Source organism: Protopterus annectens, chromosome 2.part1 (genome assembly GCF_019279795.1).
Source record: "Protopterus annectens isolate FY-2018-M chromosome 2.part1, PAN1.0, whole genome shotgun sequence".
NCBI classification, from domain to species: Eukaryota; Metazoa; Chordata; order Ceratodontiformes; family Protopteridae; genus Protopterus; species Protopterus annectens.
Genome location: NC_056729.1, coordinates 558,862,341 through 558,888,383, shown reverse-complemented (window position 1 = coordinate 558,888,383; position 26,043 = coordinate 558,862,341). Strand labels below are relative to the sequence as shown.

At 38.7% G+C, this 26,043-nt stretch overlaps 1 protein-coding gene across 1 annotated transcript in view; it reads left to right on the top strand.

Moving 5' to 3' along the window:
• The window catches only part of POLR1A (RNA polymerase I subunit A), a 2,269,619-nt gene that overhangs the window by 1,458,047 nt on the left and 785,529 nt on the right, over positions 1-26,043 (top strand). The window contains exons 24-26 of the mRNA XM_044062330.1: positions 198-412; positions 14,076-14,243; positions 24,913-25,048. Of these exons, the coding sequence (XP_043918265.1) occupies positions 198-412; positions 14,076-14,243; positions 24,913-25,048 (519 nt within the window). The remainder of the gene's footprint in view (positions 1-197; positions 413-14,075; positions 14,244-24,912; positions 25,049-26,043) is intronic.

The following is a 26,043-nucleotide window of genomic DNA, read 5'->3' as shown; positions in this document are numbered from 1 at the left end:
TTCTGGTTATTAAAAAAGAAAGAACATGTTTAGGTATAATACATACAGCATTTGCATTTAATAAAACATATATATTAAATATTGCAGGAGAGTTTGATAGACCGATATCTACACAGTATTTTGATAAACTTGTCAAAATGTGAATTTCATCAGCCAGAATGATACTAACTTTTTATTTTCTCTCTTGATACGCGTAGTTACTGGAGATGTGGAATTCCATAGATGAGAAGAGTAAGAATAAGTATGCAAAAAAGGCTGCCCGTTGCCCAGAACCTTGTTTAGGTGTCTACCGACCAGATATCTATTTTGGGTCAGTTTCAGAAGCTTTTGAAGACGTTTTGGACAGATGTATCAGTGAGTGGGACTCCAAGAATAGCAGTAGCTATTCAAAAACAGACCTTTCCTTAGACAGGTAAGACTTTTAAACAACTTTCTTTGTTTTATATACATATATATATATATATATATATATATATATATATATGTGTGTGTGTGTGTGTATATATATACATATATATATATAAAACACATTGCCATACTACAATATTAACTACAATCCATACTCTCTGATAACAGAGGCTCACAGCATTTAAGCAAACTGCCATGCAGTGGTATAGTTGTTGCTGAGTGATTTACTTGAAAAGTATTTGTACTGTAACTGGGTGAACTCTTGTTTATTTTGGACTTCTACACAGAAACACTGTTGATGTTGGAAAGCTTTCCTGCATGTTTCTTTCTTGTTGGCTAATTGCCATTTACCTTAAATTACATTTCATTGCTTTTCGTTGAATCTCAGTCCAAAAACATTGCTTCCTTTATACTACACTTAACACTGTACATTTTAGCTGGTACTGAGACATGGGTGGCCCTCATCTCTGTTCATTTATTAAGACTTTTACAGAAAGGTGCAAACAGTATTAATCTGGGAGAGTTTTGCTCGATCAGTTTAGACGGCATGATTGGGCTAAAATTATCATACTGCTCGTAAGAGTCAGGTGTCTGGTATCACCTTCAGTTATTAAAGATAGGCTGGAAGGGATTGGAAGTAAAGTAAAGGTGGCTGAGGTAGAGACATTGGGGCCACGGTATGCACAGAGTTGTTGGATGGAGCTGGATGTGGAATTTTTAGGAGTATGAACGTAGTTTATATGGAAATGGCATGACTTTGATGAATTCTTTGCACAGAGTTAGTAAAAAGCACAAGGTGTGGCTCTCTGCAGAAAGGCTGAATATTGGCAGAAGTACACAGTTATTTAACAGCTAGTAGTATGCAGTGATATCAGGACTAGTGGTTTTAAATAACACCTGCAGAGATAAGGCTGCTGCAGAGAATGGTGCTAGTGAAATTAGAAACTACTGCTAGTTGCTTGGATATGGTTTATTATGCTTTTATAGCACCTTAAATTATGTAAAGAAGCATGCTATAGTCATGCTTATCATTAAAATGCTATGTAATTTGGTTTTATAGTAGCAAAACATTCTTAATTTTGTAAAATAAAATAAATGTGCAGTGGATATAAAAAGTGTACACACCCCTGTTAAAATGCCAGGTTTTTCTGATATAAAAAATGAGACCACAATAAATCATTTCAAAACTTTTCCCACCTTTAATGTGACCTATAACCTATACAATTCAATTAAAAAACAAACAAATCTGTTAGGGGAAAAATATAAAAAATAAAAAATGTACAATAAGCTGGTTGCATAAGTGTGCACACCTTTAAACTAATACTTTGTTGAAGCACCTTTTGTTTTAATTACAACATTCAGTCTTCTTGGGTACACACCTGCCATAAATTAGAGACTCTGATTAACTCCAAATAAAGTTCAGCTGTCCTAGTAGGACTTTCCTGACATTTACTCAGTTACCTGCTACAGGAAAAGTCATGGTTCACAGAGAGCTTACAAACCATCAAAAGGATCTCATTGTTGAAAGGCATCAGTCAGGAGAAGGGTACAAAAACTTTCCACATCATTGGATATACCATGGAACACCGTGAAGACAGTCATCAAAAAGTGGAGAAAATATGTGACAACAGTGACATTGCAAAGAACTGGACATCCCTCCTAAACTGATGAAAAGACAAGACGAAAACTGGTTGGGGGGCTGCTAAGAGACCTACAGCAGCACTGAAGGAGCTGCAGGAATTTCTGGCAAGTACTGGTTGTGTACTACATGTGACAACAACATCTCGTATTCTCCGTATGTCTGGCCTATGGGGTAAGGTTGCAAGATGGAAGCCTTTTTGCTTACACAGAAAAACATACAGGTCTGGCTGAAATTTGCAAAACAATACATCAAGTCTCCCAAAAGCATGTGAGAAAATGTGTTATGGTCTGATGAGACCAATGTTGAACTTTGTGGCCACAATTCCAAGACGTACTTTTGGCGCAAAAACAACACTTTGCATCACTAAAAGAACACCATCCCCACTGTGAAGCATGATGGTGGCAGTATCATGCTTTGGGGTTACTTTTCTTCATCTGGAACTGGGAGTTTAGTCAATGTGGAGGGAATTATGAACAGTTCCAAATACCAGTCACTTTTGGCCCAAAACCTTCAGGCGTCTGCTAGACAGCTGAAGATGAAGAGGAATTTCATTTCTCAGCACAACAATGACTCCAAGCATACATCCAAATCAACAAAAGAATGGCTTCACCAGAAGAAAATTAAAGTTTTGGAATGGCCCAGCCAGAACTCAGACCTAAATCCAATAGAAAATCTGTGGGGTGACCTGAAGAGGGCTGTGCACAAGAGATGCCCTTGCAATGGGACAGATTTGAAGCACTTTTGCAAGGAAGAGTGGGAAAATATTGTCAAGTCAAGATTTGCCATGCTGAAAGACTTCTACCCAAGAAGACTGAATGTTGTAATTAAATCAAAAAGTGCTTCAACAAAGTATTAGTTTATGGGTGTGCACACTTATGCAACCAGTTTACTGTAGGTTTTTTATTTTTTATATTTTTTTCCTCTAACAAATTTGTTTTTCAATTGAATTGTACAGGTTATAGGTTATATTAAAGGTGGGAAAAGTTTTGAAATTATTTATTGTGGTCTCATTTTTTTTTTATATCACAAAAACCTGGAATTTTAACAGGGATGTGTACACTTTTTATATTCACTGTATGTGTTAATATGTGTGTGTGTGTTTATATATTTATTATATTATATTATATTATCGAGTTTTCAGAAACGTGAAATTCATATGGCTGAGGCTATATGACTGAGTTTCTGAAACTCAGAATTAGAAAAAATAAGTTGCCTTATGTTTTGTTTTTTTTGGGGGGGGCAAGCTCCCTGAATACCCCGTATACCTCCAGCAAATTATGTATATCAGCTATGAGATTGCACTTGCACTACAGTTGCATCAGACAAGATGGGTTCTCAGGTGGTAAAATATTGATATGATACTATAAATGCCTGAATTGAAGGTTCTGCCTCTTGTTCTTTCATCAGAAAACATCTGAGATAAGACACAGCCCTTTCTAGAGGATATTAACGTTTTGAATAAAGCCTTTGTTTTAATGCATTTTCTCAAAAGGTTCTTCATAAAGTAGAGAAAAAAGAAAGACAGTGGAAGATGTCAAAATATTCCTATGCCATTTTGCATATGTAATCTTTTTGCTATTTGCAAACCAGTAAGCAACAATTTGGGGGAATTTTTTCTAAAATGAACTGCAGGCATGGAAGCTGTACCAACATCTCTTTAACTTGTTGCCTCCTAGCAAGGTAGATCTTTTCCCCAAACACTTATGAGCAGTACTGCCATTGACCTCTGACTCTTGCCTTTCCACATGAAGAGAATATTGGATTATTTTCTTTTTTTTTTTTTTAAGACTGGAATTAGTTAACAGACCATCAAATAACAGATAGTGTTAATGGAATAGTCCACAGAGTTTATTTACCTAACCAGTCCAATCCTTCATCATCAGAATAACAGTTGATCTTGTCAGCTCTGGTAGTTCAAAACCTTCTGGAACTCCAGATGGCTGAACCAATTACAGAACCAGAAAAAAGAAATTGGGTTTTATTTTGAGATTTTTTACTAGTTCCAAAGATAGAAAAATAAAAGTTGTCAATTTTAGAGATCTAATATCTGAATCTGTAAAAATATTAAAAATGACTCCCTCCCCTACAAAGTGTTAACTCTCCCACAACAAGTTGTCTCTCCATAGTGACTCTGGTGTGGAATATACATATCCATGCATCCCTGTCTTACGAGCTTCATGAAATGTCCGAGGTTTAGAATTGAGCATTCCTGTTTTCAGTTTATTTCTTTACCTTTGGATTTTCTGCTGCACCCAAAATCATTTGTTTAATTCACCTTTTCCTTCATTCTTCAAGGCTATACTAGTGCCTCTGTCCATCAATGGGTTTGCCAGCATCTGCTGCTTCCCCTGAACTCCATCTCCATTCTAAGTCTGCGGCTTAAACGGGCACCTAAGGGCATCTGGGGAGAGCTTATGCCATTGACTGCTTCCACTGAGGGATTTTTTCACTTCTCACTTTTTCTTTGATATCGCCTTCCTCCATGTTCACCTTTTACATCTGAGGGCTCCTCTCCTCTATAAGCCATGCCTCCCTGCAGGGAAGGGCTGAACAAGCATCCACTCTCCTGGGTTGGACATCACCATCCCTCCCTGCAAGCACTTCAGATGCCCAAGCTGCTAATCGAACGTTGGTTGCCCTGGATGTAGTAAGGGCTTTCTTCCTCTTCACCATGGAGCTTGCCTTCTCCTCCCAAAATCTTGATGAAATGCTTATCCCCTGTGTTTGCACACCTGTGATTGAAGAGAATTCAGGTTTACCCTTGGACTTTCTGATGCAATCAGAGTCCAAGTCTTGCGCTGTGTACGTCAGCTGACTCTTCTTTCCTTTGAATACCTAGGTTTAGACTCAAACATTCAGAAGTCGAATCTAATGTTCTTTGTAGCAAAGTGCTTTGTTTCTATGAACCACATTAAATACAAAAATTTGCATTATCTCAGCTCATGAGGACAAAGTTCAGTAAATGATTTATTTGTTTTTTATTGGTCTCTTCCATCTAATGGTTCTCTATCCAATGTTGCACATGAGGCAGATACAGTAGTATGTGAAAAAATGTGGATCAGGATCTGCTGTTCTCTTTGAAGGAACTACAGTGATGGATTCAGTAACTTAATCAGACAGTGCAACCATGTCTTCCCTGAAAATGGAGACTTGTGTCCTGTGGGCTTACCCAGTTAGCAAAAAAAAAAAAAAAAAAATCACTGGTGAGGTGATTTGCAGGATGAAACCTGTTAGCAGTAAGTATCCTCCTTACTCTGCACATAATAGCCATTAAGTCTTTTGTCTTTCGGCTTTTCCTGGTTAGGGGTCGCCACAGCGGAACTCCGGTCCGCTAATGATTGGCAGTAGATTTTTACGTGTTGGCTTGCCGGGCCTAACGCACAACCTTCAACGAAGGAATGCCCATTCATGCATGTCGACACACAGAAGATGCTCTGAGAATCGAACGGGCAACCTCTAACTGTGAGGCGACAACACTACCGCAGCACCACCACCGCAGTCCATAATAGCCAAGTCTGCTGTATAATAATTGGTCCACCCCAATAATATTTTTTTAAACACCTTTCTTACGTTATCACTATATATACATTATACATTACACGTGCTTTATTTCTTCATTCAGTCCTCCAGTATATACATTGCTCAATTCCTATCTTCCCGTAAACTTCACTGCTCCTCTTCCAACTGAACATTATTCTGCATGCTTTCTTCCCATAAATTCCTTTTATTTTTATTTATTTTATTTATTTGCAGTTTGTTTGCCAGGATGGTCCATTGGGCCACCAGGAGCCCATTTTCAATTGAGTCATGAGGAGAAAAGCTCCAGAATAATACAAAAATACAAATACAATGATAGAAGTTACAAGATTACAAGTTAGAAAATTACAAAATATGAGCGAATTTGGAAGGTACAAAGTAATAAGTTGCAGTAATGTAATGTAATGTACTCCCTCCCTTTTACCAACAACCCTCTTCCAGTTCTTTTTACCTATTTTGCAATATTCAGTACTTCCAGTACAATTGGTTTATATTTTGATTTCCAGTTTCTAGTAGTTGCTTTTTTGACAGCAGAATTAGACTTAATAAGGCCTTGCTGTGTCTAGGCAATTCAGATCCTGTGTCTCAGTTGAAAAGAATTTTCCTTAGTTACAGCCATTTACTCCCTCAGTGTTTTTGGCAGAGTATTCTGTAGGGAATTTTTAAAATCTGTCAACTCATTACACTCCAAGTGATAACACTGCTCCTTTTATTTATTTATTTTTTAAAGGAGTAGTTTACTAAAATGATGTAGCCACATCATTCTTTCTCAGTAAGATTAATGGGATGTGTTTCTAAAAAATGGACAGTAGCTGGTTTATTACATTCCAAAAATATCTGCACATTGGCCCTTTTGTGACCATCATTTAGTCATTTCATAGGTTCATAGGTTCATAGATTAGTACTAGGCTAACTGCCCTTGCGAGCCATTTTAAGCCTAGCCAATTATCCCCTGTGAGATTCAAACCCTGTACCTTGTGTTTGCAAGGCAAAGACCTTAACCATTAGGCCATCCTCCCAATACTTAAGTTCTTAGTGTTGCCACATTTTACTGTTGATGTATTCATATTTAACAGAAATAAACTTTGCCTTAAATAATCTGTCACAGTATGATTTAATCCAGTTAATAGATAGTGAGTTAAATATGTAAAATAATTATAAACACACTCTTCTCTCCAAATTTAGTTTTTATCTAGCATGGAATATACGATTCCTAGTTTGATTGAGTGTACTGTCAAACTAATCCTTTACTTAGTCTATATATTCATGTTTTAATGCATAATGCATCTGTCTCCTAGTACTTCTGCAAAGATGAAATGAGGTGGGGTCTAGAGTATACATCTTATATGTACTTATTGTTGTAATGCGTAGTCAGATACCAGATAAAAAGAAATATTCAAAAGGGAAGGAAGAAAAAGTAAGAAGAGACAACAATTAAGTTGTGTATTATGATAGACAAATGTATACCAAGTATAAGTTTACACTAAATAATGTTTCTGATCCTCTCCTGTATTCTTTTACTCTTTGTTTCTTCTCTCTCTCTCTCTCTCTCTCTCTCTCTCTGTCTTTAATTACTCTTACCTCACTACTAAATTTTCATGACTGTGAAATAAGGGCTATTTAACATGTTTTTATGTCATAATTTCATAGGTATGTACTAGGCTAATGGCCCTGGAGCCTTTACAAGCCTAGCCTAAAATAATTGCCCAGGCACCGTGTCACCCGGTGTTAGTTCGCAGTGCCCCTTTCCAGTACGGCAACTGGAATGATCCCTGGAGTCAACTTTTTACCCATCCACTCGTCAAGATTTCTCTTGAAGAGGGCCAACGAGGTGCTCTGCTTGACATGAATGGGAAGCCTATTCAAGAGTATGGACAGTCTTTGGGAGATGAACAAGTCCCTCCAGCATGTTCTGTTAGTTGTGGTAATGAGGTTGTGATCTCTGGAGCATGTGGCATGGGGGGATTGGGGTTTCATTAGGTGTAGCATTTTTAGTAGGGCTGGGTCAGACATGGCTTTGTAAGTCAAGCAGAGATCATCTCTAAGTAGGCAATAAGACACTGAGAACAGCTGAGGTTTCTTGAGTCTGTCCTTGTAGGACATGTGTTTAAGGCCTAGGATCCTTTTTGTGAGGTACTTTTGTGGCTTCTCCAGCTGTTGTAGGTGTCTGGTCAGGTACATACCAAACGGGGCATTATATTCGATGACTAGTCTCACGAGGGATGAGTAGAGAGGGATGATGACCTCTTTCTTCCTGGATGCGAAACATTTGGTTATAAGATGTGTCACATAGAAGGACTTTCTGACCACAGTGGCAATGTGATGGTCGAAGGTGAGGTAGCTGTCGACCTGGGTGCCAGATCTCTTATGGCCCCTTCAGTGTTCAGAGGGCTCCTATCAACATGGTAATTCATGGGAACTGAGCTTTTTGGTGTTTAAGCTTCAGGCCATGGTTCCGACACCAGTCATTGCATTGGTCTCAGAGAGGCCCTTTTTAGGATGTCTGCATCACTTGGGGAGTTGATAATGACTCCTAGGTTCCAGTCATCAGCAAACTTGGTCAGCCAGAGTCCTTCTGTGTTGGCCTGGACTTCTGAGAAGTAGATGCCAAACAAGAAAGGGCTCATGATCGAGCCCTGTGGGACTCCACTCGTGACTGGTCAACAGTCTGACTCAGAATCCCCAACTTTCACTCTCTGTGTCCTGTCTGTGAGCCAATTTGCAACCCACCTAGTGATGTAAGGATTGATGCCTAGTTTGGTGAGTTTGTCAATGATACCTGAGTGAGGAATGGTATCAAAGGCCTTGGCCAGGTCAAGGTAGGCCGTATGCACTGCCTTACCCTCATCCACAGCCTTGGTGACTACCTTGAAGAAGTCAGCCAGATTCAGCAAGCAGGATCCTCCCCTTGACAAAGCCAAACTGTGTGAGGTCAAGAGTTTGGAGATTGCCTATATCTTTGTTAAGCAGGTCCATGATGTACTGCATAGCTTTGCGTACCAGACTCATCAGGCTAATGGGGCAATAGTTCCCAGGGTCTGTAGTTTCTCCCCCTTTATGGAGTGGGATGACTGTAGCAGTGCACCATTCATTAGGGACATAGCCTGAGGTAAAGCTGTGATTGAACAGGGCACACAGATCTGGCGCCAGTTCGTTTTGTAGCTCCTGTAGGATGCAGCCAGGGATATTATCTGGTCTCATGGATGCTGTATAATTGGCTTTGGACAATGCAGCTTTTACCCTGTGCCCCAGAAATGGTGGGTACCAGTCTTTCTTCTGGTATTGTGATAGGCCCCTTGGGAGCTGAGAGAGGGGTAATGTTGGCACTGAATCTGTCAGCCGGTATGTTAGCTATATCTGTTGACTCAGTATTGGAGGTGCCATTGTGCAGTAACTCAAAGCAAATCTGGGTATTGCCTTTGAGATTTTTTATATAGCTATAGAAGGCTTTGTGGTTGTTTTTGGTGTCAGCCGCAATTCTACCTTCATAGCTGGCTTTAGAAGATTTGATAAAGGATCTCAGCTTTTTGTTGAGACTGATAAGGAAGATTTTCCAGTCTTGTGACTTTATTTTTGTGTACAACAGTTCCTTCCTTCTGTTGTAGAGTTTGATGGCTGGTGACCACCAGATTGGCTTCCTTTTTTTGGAAGAGAATGTCTTAGTTCTATTTGGTATGGCAAGATCCATGCATTTGTGTACATGCCTCGTACAGTGCATTGGTGTATGATTTGGCAGTCATGCAGCTGTTTTCAATTGGCATGGGTGCCGGGAAGTTAGCCATCTCTGTTTTAGGAGCCCAAAGTTGGCTTTTGAGAAGTTTTTCAGTGTGGTCCCCTTAGCGGGGGGTGTAGGTGAGATGAAGATTTCCATGGTGATCAGTTTGTGGTCAGATTTAACCTGGTAGGAAATCACAATAGATGTGGCGCAACGGTCTCCCATGTTGGTGATAAACAGGTCGAGGATGTTGCTTCCTCTGGTGGAGGTCAGAATGAGCTGGTCCAGGGCATTGGAATTGATAAATTCCAGAAAGTGTTGGGGCCTGTACATTGGTACTTGAATTGTTTTCCCAGTTGATGGAAGGGTAGTTGAAGTCACCCAGTATGAGAGTATTGGGTTGAACCTTTATAGATTCCAGAGTGCTTAGGAACTTGGAGTGAGAGTCTGGGGACATGTTTGGGGTTCTTTAGCAGGCTATAACATGTATCGCCATCTTACCCAGTGTTAGTTGTACCTGAAGTATCTCGGATGCATTATGCTGGGCTACCAATCTAGAGGTGTGCGTATCCTTTAAGAATATGGAGGCACCACCACCTTTAGAGCATCCAGACGTATTCTGGGTCCAAAAGGTATGGAATGAGTTGTAGCCTGGGAGCGCAGGGGTGCTTTCTGCCTCTCTAAACCAGGCCTCCATTACAGCACAGATGTCGACATTTTCCATTTTGAGGAGAGCTTCGAGCGAGTGCATCTTGAGATTTAGACATCTAGGATTGAGCAGCATGACCTTCAGATTGCACTTGTTTGTAGTTGTTATGGTCGAATTTTGGTCTTTGGAACACTGCCTAAAAAATGCACTATAGGGGTGACAAGAGCCTTAGCCAGTACCCAGAATCCTAGGGGTGACAGATGCAGGCCGTCTCTGGCAAAGCATCGAAGTCTGTCGATAATGTCGTCCCAGGCAGACAGATACTGGATTCCCTTAGAATGACACCAGAAATGTAGCCAGTTGTTGAAGTTGATCATTTTCTGCTCATACTGTGGTATCATTCTGAGTGACGGTAGAAAACTGCTCAGGGCTAGGGTCATACCTATCTGAGCCACATAATCCAAGAGTTCCATCACATCTCTTTTCATGTAGTCCAGGGAGGTACGGCTCAGGTCATTCACACCCACATGGACAATGACTGAGTCATAATTGTACTTGTGAAGTGACCTGAGTGTATGTGTTATGTGGCGGATCCTGGCACCTGATAGACAACTGACTGTCACCTTCTCCTTGTTCAGCCTAGTGAGTGGGACATCAGTGTGCCTCACAGTTGAGTCTCCTATGATTAGTACATTGGGCAGTGTTTTGCCTTAAGGGCTTGGGTTGAGAGGCACACTGTGGTGGTGAGTTATGTGTTCTGTTGTTGGTGTTGTGTTGTGGTTGAGTGTGTTTCTGTCTCGGGGGTTTCTGTTTGGGTACATTTTTATTGAGAGCCTCCATGAAGGTGGGTGTATGGTTTGTGTTTCTGTGTGTGGGTTGTGATGGTTGGTGTTTTGGAGGGCTGTGTGCCCTATGTAGTGAGTTGCAGGTGTTGACCTTCTCCTCTTGACCAGCTAGTCCGGTCTTGGTTGGAATGTGCACTGCTTCCAGTTTGGTGATAAGTGCATCTTTCACAGGTATGCGTGTTAGGAGGTAAGAGGAGAGGGTTGTCTGTGTACATTAGACAGTTGCCACACTGTCTCAGAATGGCCAAGTGCACCAGGTTAGCAGGAGAAAGCACAGGAAATTGCCCTACAATCATACCAGGAGGGGTGGTCATAACTAATAAGTACTGATGCTGTTCCTGCGTAGGAACAGCTAGTGCTGATAACGCCTAAGTGTGCTTCAATAAATGCTACAAAAGTCTGTTAAAGTGCTAGCCGATTAAGCTAATTGAAGTTGCAAGAAGTAAAAGAACAAGCACGTTCTAAGGGGAAAATTGAAGAGCGGACTTTCTGGCACTAGGAATAGTTTACTTCAGCTGAGCGCTGCTGCAGCAGTGTGCAAACACAGGCTTTTAAACCAGAAAGTTGAAAGGGATGGGAAAAAATGCCCAAATGGCCAATAAACTACAATTTCTGAACCAGAAACCACAACTCTTGTGGTAGATAGGCTACTTAGTGCTTACCACTCCCACTGATGAGCTAGAAGTTTTCCCTCCAACACAGAAAGATCGGGGGGGGGGACTCAAGAAACTTACAAAACAGTCCTGGATACAGCAAATCTGTTTCTGGACTAAACTAGTTACAGGAAAGGCGGGAAACGAGCGTAGAACTTTTTTTTGGCTTTTTTTTTTTTGCAGAAAAGCAGTTAAAACAGTAGCAAAAACACTTTAAATGCAGTATAAGCTAGCATACTTGAGTGTATAGCAATATTAAGGCAAATGCAGTTTAAATAAATGCAGATAACTTAAAGTGACAAAAAACAAGTGTAGGGAGCAGTAAATTATGAAAGAAATGTCTCCTTCCTGTTGCTGTTGTAGTCTGCAAGACACCAAAACTGGATCTGTGGAGTTTAAACAAGCCCAAACGTGGGCTTTTAAACCATAAAGTTGAAAGGGATGGAAAAACTGCCCAAACAGTCAATAAACTACAATTTCTGGGCCAGAAACCACTTTTCTTGTGGTAAGTAGGCTACCTAGTGCTTACCACTCCCACTGATAAGCTAGAAGACTTCCCTCCAACACAGAAAGGTCTGGGGGGGGGGGGGGCTCAGAAACTTACAAAACAGTCTGCCAGTATTGGTTTCTCAAATATTTCTGATTAGTTTATCAATTTTAGCCAAGTATAAATCGTAATAAAGCTTTTTTATGTAACTAAAAAGTCCTTGATAAGTCATCTGAAACAAAGCCTTTTAAATATCAGTGTCAGTCCCACCCATATTTGTTTCATAGGAAGAACAGGCTACTACTCACTTATTTGCCCTTAGTCTACTATTTACAATTCTTCTCCAGTATTTTCAGCAGAACATCATCCAGCCTGCTAGCTGAAATGTTTGCACTTATTTTTATTTATGTTAATTAAACGTACGTGTGTTGAATTGGCATCCCTACATCCTTTAGGCAGCATAGCTACCCTTGTACCTCTCATAGTTGGTGAGGTGTTTCATCCCTGTCTTATGGCATTGAGTTCCCTCATTACAGTTTCAGCCAGTTTCCTTCCCCATTAAAAGAAAAAACAAAAAACAATCCACTGAAAACATGTCTAGACTTGCTGCTTGTCCACTTTTTAGTTTGAGATCACCTTCCTCACTTCTGTATCTGAAATTTGCTGCTCTAGCATTTCTCTATTGTCTTTGTTAAAGTTTTACTCTCATATTGTCCTTTTTCTCAATCCAGTTTCTTGTCTTTATATATGTTTGAAGAGAGATATGGGTTGGAACTTAAGTTGCATTCAGCTTTGAAACGTTTGTAAAACAGCTAAGCAGAAAAGTACTACACCATATAATCAGGTAAACTCAAAGCATATTTTGTTACATACTGTATCTTTGGTGAAACACACAGGTAGTGTTTCTCCTGACCTTCTTAATACGCACTGTTCAGTGTACAGCACATTCAAATAAAAACACTGCTACACTGAGAGTCATTGAGGATGTTAGCATTTTATGACTGGAGAAAAAGAGAAATTCTATTTTCGTGAGGTGGCTTGTAATTGGAAGATGGAGGTGGTACTTTGGAAATAATGATCTTAAAGAACTAGAAAAAAACTGCTCAGTATCTTGAGTAGTTCTTTCATAGCAGGCAAAAACTGTTCCACATTTCAGATCCTAGCCTTGTAAATACTTTCTTCTGAAAAAAAAGTCAGCAAATTGTATAGCTCAGTCATGACCAATCACTTCTGTTAGTGATAAGGAGTGAAAGTCTTTGTGGCAGTGTGGGCATGCACCCTTGTCTTCAAGAATAAAAAAAACAGATGGACTCAACTTCAGTGATATGCAGAGTATTTAATAATGCATTACACAGATTAAACTGCTTAATCAAGAACTGATTATCAAAATCAAAAATGCACGCGTGTCTACAAGTTTAAAAAGGAGAGCACATGACAAGAGTTAAGTGTTTGGGAGATGTATAGTGTAGTATGCCTGTATCATATAATGCATTGGTGCTACAGCTTTGGAAATAGATAATTTCATGCGCATATGTTTGCATATCCATATTTCATAGCATATATTTATTAGTGAAGACTTTGTCATCAATGTAGCCAAAATCAAGTTAGAATTCCTTTTACTGCAGTTATAGAGGCTGGCTACACGGATTATCTGCCATTGGTTACATCTAAGAGTATTGCGGTGTCTGCACAGTCTGGAACAAAAGGTATTTGTGTATTTAACATTGGTGGTTCAACACACTCTCATCCCTCCTGGTTGCATGGAATCAGTTCTCCCTCTGCTCTTTTAGGAAAGTAATCATTTTTTTGTCCTGTAGAAGTTGTGTATTTAATGTTATTTGCAGGGGTGGGTGCAATTTAAAACTGTTTTTCATCATACAGCTTAGGAGGATGTGTGTTCCATTTTCCTTTTTTCAGTGTGTGATTGCACAGCTGACAGTTGATGTTAGTGTAATTGGTACTTTGCTGTCACAACAAGTGAAAAATCTTCTTTGTAACCTAATGTCTGTCATTTCATACGTGAGACGCACTCATTAAAACGTCCTATCAAATCTGTAGTCACATCAAGATCTTGTCTGTTTTTTTTTTTGACACCATGGTTAGATGCTGGTTGCATAATCTTCTGTTGTATTTGTCCAGTTTGAAGATATTACTTCATCTGAAATGGCAGAGATCTCTGTGTGATCCAGGCGAAGCAGTGGGGCTTGTTGCAGCTCAGAGTATTGGTGAGCCATCCACTCAGATGACCTTGAACACTTTTCATTTTGCTGGAAGGGGTGAAATGAATGTCACATTGGGCATCCCCAGGTAATATTATTTTCAGTACCATTTCATTTCTTTCTTTCCCACTGTTAGAGCTTAAGTAACCAAAGTAAATGTGAATGTACTGTTTGCTTGTTATTAACCTACTACAGTTAAGTGCTAGCAGATGTGATGTGTGTATTCTGGAGTAGTGTTATGGTTACTTTATCTGCATATGATGGCTCTAGATGTTTCAGTTTATTAACAGAATTTGTTGTTTAATAACATATGTCTGATACTTTGCTGTTCTTTTGCACTGTAGAACCTATTCAATGTCCTTGTGGTAAACAGCATTGTGCACCACTGATAAAATGATAATTGCTCCTGTATCTAATAGAGCATTGAATCTAGCAGAATAAACTCATATCCCAAATAATTTACCTTACACACCTTACGTTCTGAAGAAAGGTGATAAAGATGGCTCATTATACGTTGTGCCTGTCTTTGTTATATGAGAGGTGCACAGTGTTGTGGCCAGTAACTTGCTTTCTTCCTTGCTTTGCTTACAGGAAGAGTGAATTTTTTATTTATTTTTTTACCTTTTTGGTCTTCTGGATAGCCAAGATACAAAACTGGCTACAGGGCCGGCCTTAGCTGAAATGGCACCCTAGGCGAAGTGGTGCTCTGGCGCCCCTTAAGCCCCACCCACACCATACTCAAGGAACACCCCATTTGAGCCATGCCCACAGATAGGTCACTCCCACCCACAAGTCACTCCAGTTGTTTCAGTTTTTTAAATGCAAGAAAAATCAGTCATACTGTAATGGATACCATGACTGAGAACAAGAGGCACAACTTTTAGCATAATCAATTTTCCGCTTTCGCCATAAGACTTCAGAAAACTACACATTCAACTATAAAAGAACTTTCAGTTTAAAAATGTCTATGAACCAATAAACACATCTTCATCTCACAATTAAATGACATCACAAACTCAACTGTTAAAGACATACTATTCAAGTGAACTGCACAGTTCTGTAAGAAACATTTGATGTTAACTACATCGTTCAACCCTGGTCCTTTGTCAGGGTTTAAAACACCCACCCTTTATGTGATGTGTTCCCTGCTCCAAAACTGAAATAAAAATTAAGTTTTTTTTATAGTTGAATGTATAGTTTTCTGATGGAGTCTTATGACGAAAGCAGAAAATAAATTGCTTACACTAAAATACACTAAAATTTGTGCCTCTTGTTCTCAGTCTAAGTTCAAGTTTTTGTGGTTAATTCAGTTAAGATACCATTGAAGTGACTCAGTTATAGGATGATACTGGGCTATTGGCCTGGAGGCCCTTAAGCCTAGCCAAGAATTTCACCCATGTTCCCACAGTCAGCACATGTTTTCCCTGTCCAGCAGGGACACAGGTGGGACCCCAGAGGTGTATTTTCTGTTCCACAGCTGGTCTTCCAGGTTCCTCTTAGAGGGCTAGTGAGGATGAGGAACATTTGTTCTAGAGGCTATGAACTCTTAATACCACTGTACTCTCCTTACATGTAGTGTCCTGGCAGTTAGTACTTTGTTTTAAAAAGACAAAAGTCTATTGTCAATTAAACATCTCCCAAAATAAGACTATCAAGAAAGACTTTGCATTTACAATGATCCCTACATTTGTTTGAAGAAAATTTAAAGACAGAACAAGATAAACAGAAAGCACGAAAGAGTTTGTTGAACAGCAAGGTACAAGCACTGAAAGGAGATAGTCCCACTCCAACAATCATCCAACGAAATGTAGAAGTAATTTTCTCCCCGGGTCTATGTTGAAAATGGGCCACTAAGCTCAGTCAAACTAACCCGGTCAACAAATGTAAAATAAATAAATAAATGTGAATGTAAAATGTTGTGATTCACTTTTTTTTTAACCTTTTGCAATCTAAACTTTGTTAAATATTAGCATGCAGATGTACAAGAGGTTCACACCCTGGTTGAATTAATCTATTTGCCAAACAATACACAATCCTGCAACTCTAAAGTATTCTTAAAATCTTTATAATTTAGAATCTAAGAAAGTTTACAAAGTTCACTGCTGCTGTATATTAAGTCTCCAATATTACTCGGATACAAAGTGCTGTTCCTCTGCTATGGCAAGAATGCCAAGTAAATCCAATTACTTCTTCATATATGTTTCAAATTGACAGGTATTTTTTACTTCAGCAGCATGCGATCTACAAAACCTAATACCACTACCAAATACCTTTGCAGGTAACTGCACTGATTACAAAGGAAAATTAAAAGTAAATAGCCAGGCACTCTGGAGTATAAATATTGCGCACTTAATATAGCACATGTGGTACAGTAACTGTTAAGGGTGGCTACGGTGGTGCAGCAGTTAGCGTTGCCACCTCACAGCAAGAGGTTTTCCGGTTCGATCCTCGGCTGGCGTGCCTTCTGTGCGGAGTCTGCATGTCCTCCCTGTGGTAGCATGGGTTTCCTCCAGGTGCTCCAGTTTCCTCCCACATCCCAAAGACATGCTGTAGGTGCATTGGACACTCTAAATTGGGCCTAGGTGTGAGTGTGTGCGTGTGTGTGCCCTCTGTGGAGGGTTGGGTGCCGGGCTGGCAACTCAACACCGTAAAACTCCACTGCCAATCATGAGTGGACAGGTGATCTGCTGTGGTGACCCCCAACCGGGAAAAGCCGAAAGAAGAAGAAAGAAGGTACAGTAACTGTTAAAAAAAAATGAATCAGTAATGTCATTCTCAAAGCAGAGCAGAGCCTCAACAGCTTGTTACAAAATTTGAGTGTTAGCAACTCTATAACAGAACGAAAACTAAAAACGGTGCAGTATCAGAAAACAGAGTCAAACCATAAAAATAAAAACACTGCACTGTAACTGTGTTAACACAAGTACAAGTCTGAATTCAAAATGCAGTTCAGGTGGAGTTAAAGTAATATTTGGCAATAATGACTGACTGCAATCTTTGAGTCATGACACCTCAGCAGCACACAACAGCATTTTGAACAAATTAAACTCAATGCAGCAAGCTAGGTTATTTTCTGGCTAGCTGAATTATCTTCTCCAAAAAGGAGATTTTCCCAACTCTAACAACATTTAAAACATCTGCAGAAAGTTGGTACCTGAATCTTTATGTTTATTAGTTCATTTGTTACCTGGCAAGATTCACGATGTACAGTTGTTGAGAAACATTTGTACTATAGATTACCTTGCGATTCTTGCCAGGTAACAAAAGAATAAAAATAAAATTAATTACCAACTGCCTGCAGATGTTCTCTTCAGCGATACCTCATCATCGGCACATAACACCATTTTGAACAAATTAAAACTGCATGCAGCATGCTACGTTACTTTCTGCCTACTATGTAAAGCATTCCATAAAAAACCTACAATCAATAGGCAAACAAGGTTATATACTTATGGCTGCTATCCTATACTACTCACTAGTGAAAGTCACTTTGTTTTACCTCAAACTCTTAGCAAAAGCCTAAAATAATGTGGGGGGGGACAAACACCCAAAAATAGGGGTACATTTTATATACTGCTCTTACAAACTTAGAAAATTGATAAAATAACAGTTTTTGCATCAGCATGATTTTTTTTTTCTGAAGGGCATGAACTCTGAAACTCAAATGCCTGTTTGCTGACTCTACCCTCAATGATTTGTCAGCAAACCCCATCTTTGAGAAGCGGGCAAAAGATATGAGGCAAAAATCCAAATATGTGAAAATCAAGAAAAAAAAAGTTGACCGGTATAGGTGTGCTAATAGATGTATAAACAATACTGTCTGCTGTCACTAGAGCTTAATCAGTTAGGAGTAAACTCAGTCGCTTAACCCCACTGAATCTTAAGTACATTTTTTTAATGTTGCAGTTAAGATACCGGTTTTTCACCTGCCTCATTCATTTAGAAACCTGCCTTTCATTTAGAAACTGCACACGAGTAATGTGACTGCATTGAAGCACTAGCCAAAATTGAAACAGATCCGTCAAAGCCAGTAGGACATAGTCTGCTATCTAAAACAGTAAATTTATTAAAAAAAGTTTCATCATTTTAGTACAATCAGCAATAATACTTAGATAATGGCAATGGACGCCCCCATCCCCTTCACAGCATGAAGCTGTAATGACAAAAAAATCAACAGAACCAAAGAAACAGTGTCTCAAACCCGAAGGAATCAAAACAATCCTGGGAAGGTTGTTAAATAAGCAGGGCTGCCGGAAGGCCTGACAACTAGTAATGCACACATATGGGTGCAGTGCAGCAGGAAGTTTTAACAAACAGCATGAGTCACTACTATTTATTTTAGGATTTATAATTTTATTTATTTTATCAATTGATAAATAGAATTATTGACTGGGTAGAGCAAGAAAGTTGTCAACAATCTTTACCATTCCCAGTATTTTTGACAAAAAGGAGAGTTTCCCGACCCTAACATTTAAAACATTTGCAGAAAACGTTATTTTTATTAGCTCATTTGTTACCTGGCAAGATTCACGAGGTGCAGTGTTGAGAACCATCTTCACTATAGATTACCTTCCATATCAAGTACCAAAATCTCCTATTTATGCAGAGGACCGCTAACAAAGAAATTCTTAGTTGCCTTCTAGAACTCAAAAGTATTTCACCACCTAAAACTTACGAAACCTTTAGAAAGCAAAAGTTTGACGACAAGACCGTTGCTCTCGAAGGCAGTATGTCATTGTTAGGCAACCAGGATGTACACAAATGAATCAATGAAATGACCAACCATGAACTCTTCTGTGCAACATGAAAATGCTCACAACCTGCATCACAAAAGAGACATAGCTAGCAAACATACCATCTACGTACATTCCGAGCAAGCCTTCAGCACAACCACAAGATGCAAATACAGAATTAGCAATTAAGCCGGTTTCACAATCAACATCACAGACCACACAAATATGTATGAACACCATCACATTGCCAAATGAAAAAAGATAATACAACATACATTACTACTGGCACCCCTCTCCACACACATTTAATACAGACAGACATTTGCCTAGCACAGTTGACATGCATAACACAAATTGGCAAACTCATTCTTTCGGTTACACACTAAAATACCCATTATAATTCTGAGTACCAGCCAAAAGGTTTCCAAATACAATACTATGGTTCACTTTCACTTAACCAGTTTACATCAGAGAACATATATAAAAATACACTTACATTATACTTTAAAATATCCAAGGCTACGGTCATGCAACTTAAACACTACAGTTTCTGAAGCATGCAAACTACTTATTACCAGTTGTGATTCTTGTCAGAACTTGATAACAAAAGAACTAACAAAAATAAAGCAATTACCAGCGGCAGATGTTCTACTCAAAATTCGTGAGCTGTGAGCAGATATCAGGTCAAATTCTAAACTTAATGGCTTACCTTAGGCAAGCAAAGCACACAAATAAAAACCAAACAAAGTCGCTCTTTGTCATCCTCGTGGTTAACAGTGCCAAGCCGCTGAAGCACGCATGTCCACAGATCAGGAAGTAAAGACAACCAATAGATCCACCCGCCTCTATCCCATTAATGAAGAAAGAAATGAGAGGCGGGCGTGATTTGAGCTTTATACCATTGATCTCAGTAATAGCAACCACCACCACTGAATGATCACTTTGATGCAGGGTGGAGTCAATTGAAGAACACATTAGGGAGCCGTGCTTTGGATTACGGAAGTGGGGGAAGGGCGCAGTACAGGCGGTGAGAATTGGAGAAAAAAAGTAAGTACATTAAAAAGTGGAGTAGAAAAGCAAAATTGCATCGTTTTTGAGGCCGGCCTCTATGGCGCCCTAGGCGGATGCCTAGTTCGCCTATGCCTAAGGCCGGCCTTGACTGGCTACATGTGAATACAGATTAATTGAAAGGATACCATAACATCACTGTTGTGGATTTCTTAAAAGCCTCTAATACTGTACACCATGCTGTGCTTCTCATTAAACTTAGTTGTTCTGGGATCTCTATTCCTGAAATACAACAATTCCACTGCTGTCTTGAAGACAGTTTGCATGTTGTTAAATGCCTTTCCTGTTGCATTTTTGTCCACATAGGTTTCTTTCTTTATGTGTTTCTGTCACATTGTGAGGCCATTCTTTTCAATTTAGAGGTAAAAAGTGTGTAACAGTATTGGAAGAGACCTAGTTTATTCCAGCATACAGATGACACACTGGTACTTGCTGATACTGGCCTAACTCCTGTTCAGACAGGAGTTCAGAAAAATGGTTTGTCTTTATATTCACATTCTTGAGTCCTTCCTTTAATACTAGGAAGTAAAATATTCTATACATAAGTGCCATGTGCATTTATTAGACACCATGCACATACAGTTAAAAAGGAAACAACTATTTAATCTTATGGGCTTGAAATCAGGCTCTTCAGAATACCACCAAAGCAGCTGCAAGCTCCACCTGAATCCCTCTGTCGGTACACAGCATAGTGACTAACACTAGTAATTGTACATGCACATGCATGTGTCACTGAAGCTTGTTCAGTTCTGCATTAAGCTAGCTAGACCAAACAGGCAAACATTGACAAATGTTTTAGTTGAGGAGCAGTAACCACTCACCTACAGTTTTAGAGGAGCATAATGGCTTCAGTCCTCAACTGCAATAAAATCACAACTTAGAGGACAGTAGACCTTTGGATAAGCTACAGATGTTGTCATCATTGGCCCACCCAGTTTCCTTAGCACAGCTAAATAGACATCAGTGATTTGGGTGCCAGTGAAGTGTCAAGAGTACTGTAGTTGTTATGTATAGAACACACAAGACAAAATCCTCGGTGCTGTTAACTAAGACATTCCATCTTAAGAAAGAGAATTGCTTAAAATTACAGCAGCTATGACTGACAAACTCCTGACTGGTCTCTAGATGACCCGAGTTTGATTACTGACTCTGGTTGATAGAAGTACCAGACAGGAAGAGTGGAAATGAGTAGCTGATGTCAGCTCACCCATCTGGAGAGGGGTGATTAGAGGATGTAAACTGCTGACCCCAGTCTTCAAATTATGATATTTTAAGCCACAGTTGGTATTGGGTTACAATGGCTTTGCGCTCCATGTAAGTCAGGAGGTTATGTTCCTTGGCTCATCTGTCTTTCTTGGGCAGCAGAGACAATGTAGCCACTGGCTACTATTAGCTTGGATTAAAAGAGGAAGGTGGCTACCTCATTTGCAGGCTGGCCTATTCCCCACCAACAAACTGTCATCTGAAGCAGTGAAATAATCCATTATAGCTCCATCCCTGCTCAAGAAGCAGTTGTAGCATAGGGGTTTTACCTGACCATTAGGATGAAGATAAGGGAGATACTGGCTGTGACATCTGGCTGTATCTTACCGGACTGCCAACAGTTAAATGAGACGTCCTTTACGATCCTGGGTCAGTAACTAAGGAGCTTCAATCCTCACTACTGACTCCAATATGAGACTGTCACCTAAACAGAAGTAATATTTCACAATTTTCCTCTAAGAACACAAAAGGAACACACTCTACTTATCTGGGACTAGACTATATACCTCTGTCCACCCAAATGTATTTTTCTTATTACACAATTCAGAGCAAAGGGTTCCAGTTTAAGACCTCTGATATACTCACATTCAAAATCCCACACATCCAAACACTTCTGAGAAAGCCTGACACAGATTTCAAGCTGTGTTTCTTTCGCAAAATAAATGCAGAAACTCTGTCACCTATCAGAGGGTCTTCATGTCCTTCAGAAGGGGTGTTCAATTATTAAAATTAATTATCAAAATAAATGATAGCTATGACCAGAACAGCCAGGCCTCGGGGTGACCTGGGGAGAATCAAACAGGTAAAAGCAGGTTTCTAGCCACAATATAAAATAATGAAAAACATTTAATAATAAATAAAAATTATTACAAAATTAAAAATCACGAACTCTCAAACATTAGAATTCAGTCACCAGAAATGTAAATCAAACTGCAGGATAGGAGTTTTTTATTCTCAATGTCTAATTTCAAAATATAACAGTCCGCTGTAAAAAAGATTATTTTTCTGTCAATCAGCTGTTTAAATAATTTCCTAGCAACAAGGAACATTCCAATGGCATCCCTCACTGCTCAGTTGACTCTCCACAGTTTGTACTTTAGAATGTCCCTCTCAAACATTAGCAGTTAGAACTGTATTAAAGCACTGACAGATTCTTTAAGCATTCTGTTTAAACAGGAAAATACTCAACATTTTAAAACTCATTTACATTTTCACAATCAGGCATGCTGGCATACAAGTTATCTAAGAATATGCACAAATCTCCTGCCAAACATGCTAACACAGATGACAGGGATTTCAGTTTCTTCACACTAGCCTCAGTAGATGGCTGAAAAAAAAATCAACAGCAATTGATTTTACATCTGTTGAAGTAGTAGTGAACATGAAATGCTTGGGTTTTTGTCATAGACCATTAGTACTTGGCAATCCTGTCAAAAAAAAAAAACAGACTTTATCTATTTTTATTTGCATTTTGTTTGCTGGGGTAGAACACGGATATGATTTTTACCATTTGCTGGCTTAGCCGATGTTGCATTTAAAACAGTAACATCAAAAAACAAAAATACTCTGTGTATAAAAGAACAGTTAGAGTTGCAGTATGTAAGAATGAAGCAGTGTGCTGAACATTATAAGAAAGATCAATTTTATTATAGAGAGAAAGATATATATATATATAATATATATACATGCTTATATGCAAATACCTGTATCAGGTCATTGAACTGACGCTTCATTGGAAACCAGTGTGTAAGAATAATTGCATTGACTTTGTTAACCATCAAAAATAATTCAGTGATTTTTTTTTTTTTTTTTTTTTTTGCAAATGGGCACCACCCCCCCAGCCCCACATGTTCATATATGCTAACTGCAGGGTCACACAACTGTGTAGGGAAGGGAAAACTACTCTGTACTGTTTCTGATTGCAAAAACTTGCTAGCACTATTGGATGCAGCACTACCCAAATATAACTTCCTGTTATGTAGATACATCAATATATAGAGATGTGTACTTACTATTTATAATTTGGTAGGGGAGCTAGTCTGCAGACCCTTCTTAGCCATGACCTGGGCTCAGAGACCAAAGGCTTACAGTAGTGATACAGAATAACAGTATTTCATTAAAAATTGTAGACCATCAACAAAATCACTAATTGCAGTATACTAATACATTAGATTATAGTTTCAGAGAGTAATCAATTTTAAATTCCGTAGAGAAATGTTAACATTTTTACAGTATAAGGTACAATATTTGTATCTTATACAGGCTCACAAAGATTGAGTATGTATTTAACTTTTAGTATGAGAAGAAAACTCACTCTGCAGTTGCTTGCTAGTCATTGTCTCTAAACCATTTGCATATGGCTTGTCTGGCAAAATAATTTTGCATGTGCTTTTTAAAGTCCTGTAATGAAATAAGACTTAATATTTCAGAATTTAAATAGTTCCAGTTGGCTGATCCTGCTCTTGACAGTGCTTTTTCACCTGTTACAGTTTCGAAACTATAGGTGGGTAATGCTGTTATCTTGAGTGCCCTTAAGAATGTTGGACTGCTGTCTTATGGGAAGCTTTCTTTCTATCTTTTTTTTTCTTGAAGTGCTGTGCTGATGAGGTCAGTAAAAAGACCAAATCATGTTTGTCCACAAATAGTGAGGTTTGGCTTTAATGACCTGAATATACCCTTAAAGACATAAAAAATAAAAAGTCATGGGCGTTCAGAAGCCAAGTAGCTGAAACATTGTATGTCTTTGAGGTCATTTGCATGTGTCCCATAGGCCTCCATTACCTGAGGTTTAAGGTATCACATAATAAAAACTCTAGCTTGCCTTATTTTCTTGCAGTTTTTACTGAAGTGTTTGTCTGTGTGAACATTTTACCCTTTTGTTTAGAGTGAGTTTGGATAATTTGCAGGCATCTTAATGTTTATGGACATCATTTGGGTTTAATGCCTTGTGTTACTAAAGCATAACCAAATAACACATTTGCGATTTGCTGATAAGGTGACAAAGCCAAAACATTCATGTCCACATTAGTATGATTTTTGCTTTATTGGCTTGAATATAACAATATAGACTTAAAAAGTAAAAAGTCATGGACATTCAGAAGCTATGTAGCTGAAACACTCTGTCCTTCAAGGGTCGTTTGCATATAGCATGTATCACATTGGCCTCCATTACAGGTGTAATGTACCAAAGTGAAAACTCTAGCTTGGCTTTGTTTAGCTTTAGCCATAGATACAATTTGTATGTCTCTGTAGTAGTACATAACTGATAGCAGTAGAAACAATTTTAAAGTAACTGATATCTCTACAAAATATAACCTTTGTTTCAAATTTTTGCTGAACATTGCATTAACATATTTATGCCCCAGCAGATGTAGGAAAAAACTTGCTCTGGAGCTGTTAATCATTTAAGCTTTAAGTCACCAGTGAACTAAGTCAGATATATACAGTAGTAAACTTTTTTCGCATATCATTGTGATTGTACGTATTTAGTGTTATAATAGCTCCCACTCCCAGGATCGCATTTCTTTTTTCATCATATCTTAGGATGATCTTGACATTTTTGTACAGATTTAACTATACTCTGTTAACGCATGGTGTTTTTATATAAGTGACCTAGTTTTACAGGGTGCAGTAGTGGCTTGAGTTGCAGGTTATATTTAAACCAAAGGTTTTCTACTTTGTTTTTGCTTAAAGATTGCGTGAAATTCTTATGGTGGCCAGCAGTAACATTAAAACTCCTATGATGAGTATCCCTGTAATCAGCACCAAGAAAGCACTTAAAAAAGCAAAGAGGCTAAAGAAGAAGTTGAACAAAGTCACTCTAGCTGAGGTAAGACTTTTAATTTTTGTTCTTTTGAACACATAATGTGAATTCATGTCACTATGTTAGCAAATAGTAAATGGACCCATCATTTTGGGTTGGGGATTTTAGTAACATACCGTTAGTTTTTTTTTTTTTTTTTTTTTGTTGCTGCTGTTGTGCTTATTTATTTATTTATTTACTATATTTTTGTTAACTGGTTTGACCCACTAGGTTGTGGTTTAGGGGCATCACTTTGCTCCTCCAAGTCCTTGAAATTAGTTTTTACAAAGTCAAGTCCAAACAGTTGGCCCTGTTCAGCAATTCATAAATGGAAACAAGGGTTTTTTTAGGAAATGATAGTAATACATCCTGCTAACTCGATAACAATACATGCCCATGTACCAACCCTGATTAAGTTATAAAGTATAAGCATATTCTGCAATTATCATAACTTGTAACTACATCACCAAGCTCTGCTTCCAATCTGATGTCTCTTACTTTTAATTGTCTGTCCATGAGAATTGTGAGCAACTACTAGGGAACACTAGTAACCCATTATATATAATCACTTTGTTTTTATAATTGTTTGCTAACTTCTGTGTAATCTATGTAAGTTTGTCTATGTGGAGCTTTTCTCCCAGGGCCTCTGCTGAAAATGGACATGTATCCAGTCAGACTATCCCGGTAAACAAATGTAAAATAAATAAATAATTATACTGTGGCCCTTGCAATCTATTCATTTCCTGCCTTTTAGTTCATTTATTGATCTTGGCTTGTCTTATGATTGCTGCATAGTGTATTGAACTCTGCTGCTGTTTTCAAGCCCAGTGGATTTTTGTAAGTATTTTCATATGTACTTTATAGTAGGTAAAAAGCCTTCCATACTTTGTGTCCCTCCACAGCTGCACATCATGTACACTATTTGGACTGTACCTCTTTGGTAGTGTCCATTGCTTATGTTGTTCTTTTGGACTCTGTAATGTACCTTAATGCAGTTAAAAGTAATTTTATGCTATTCTTTA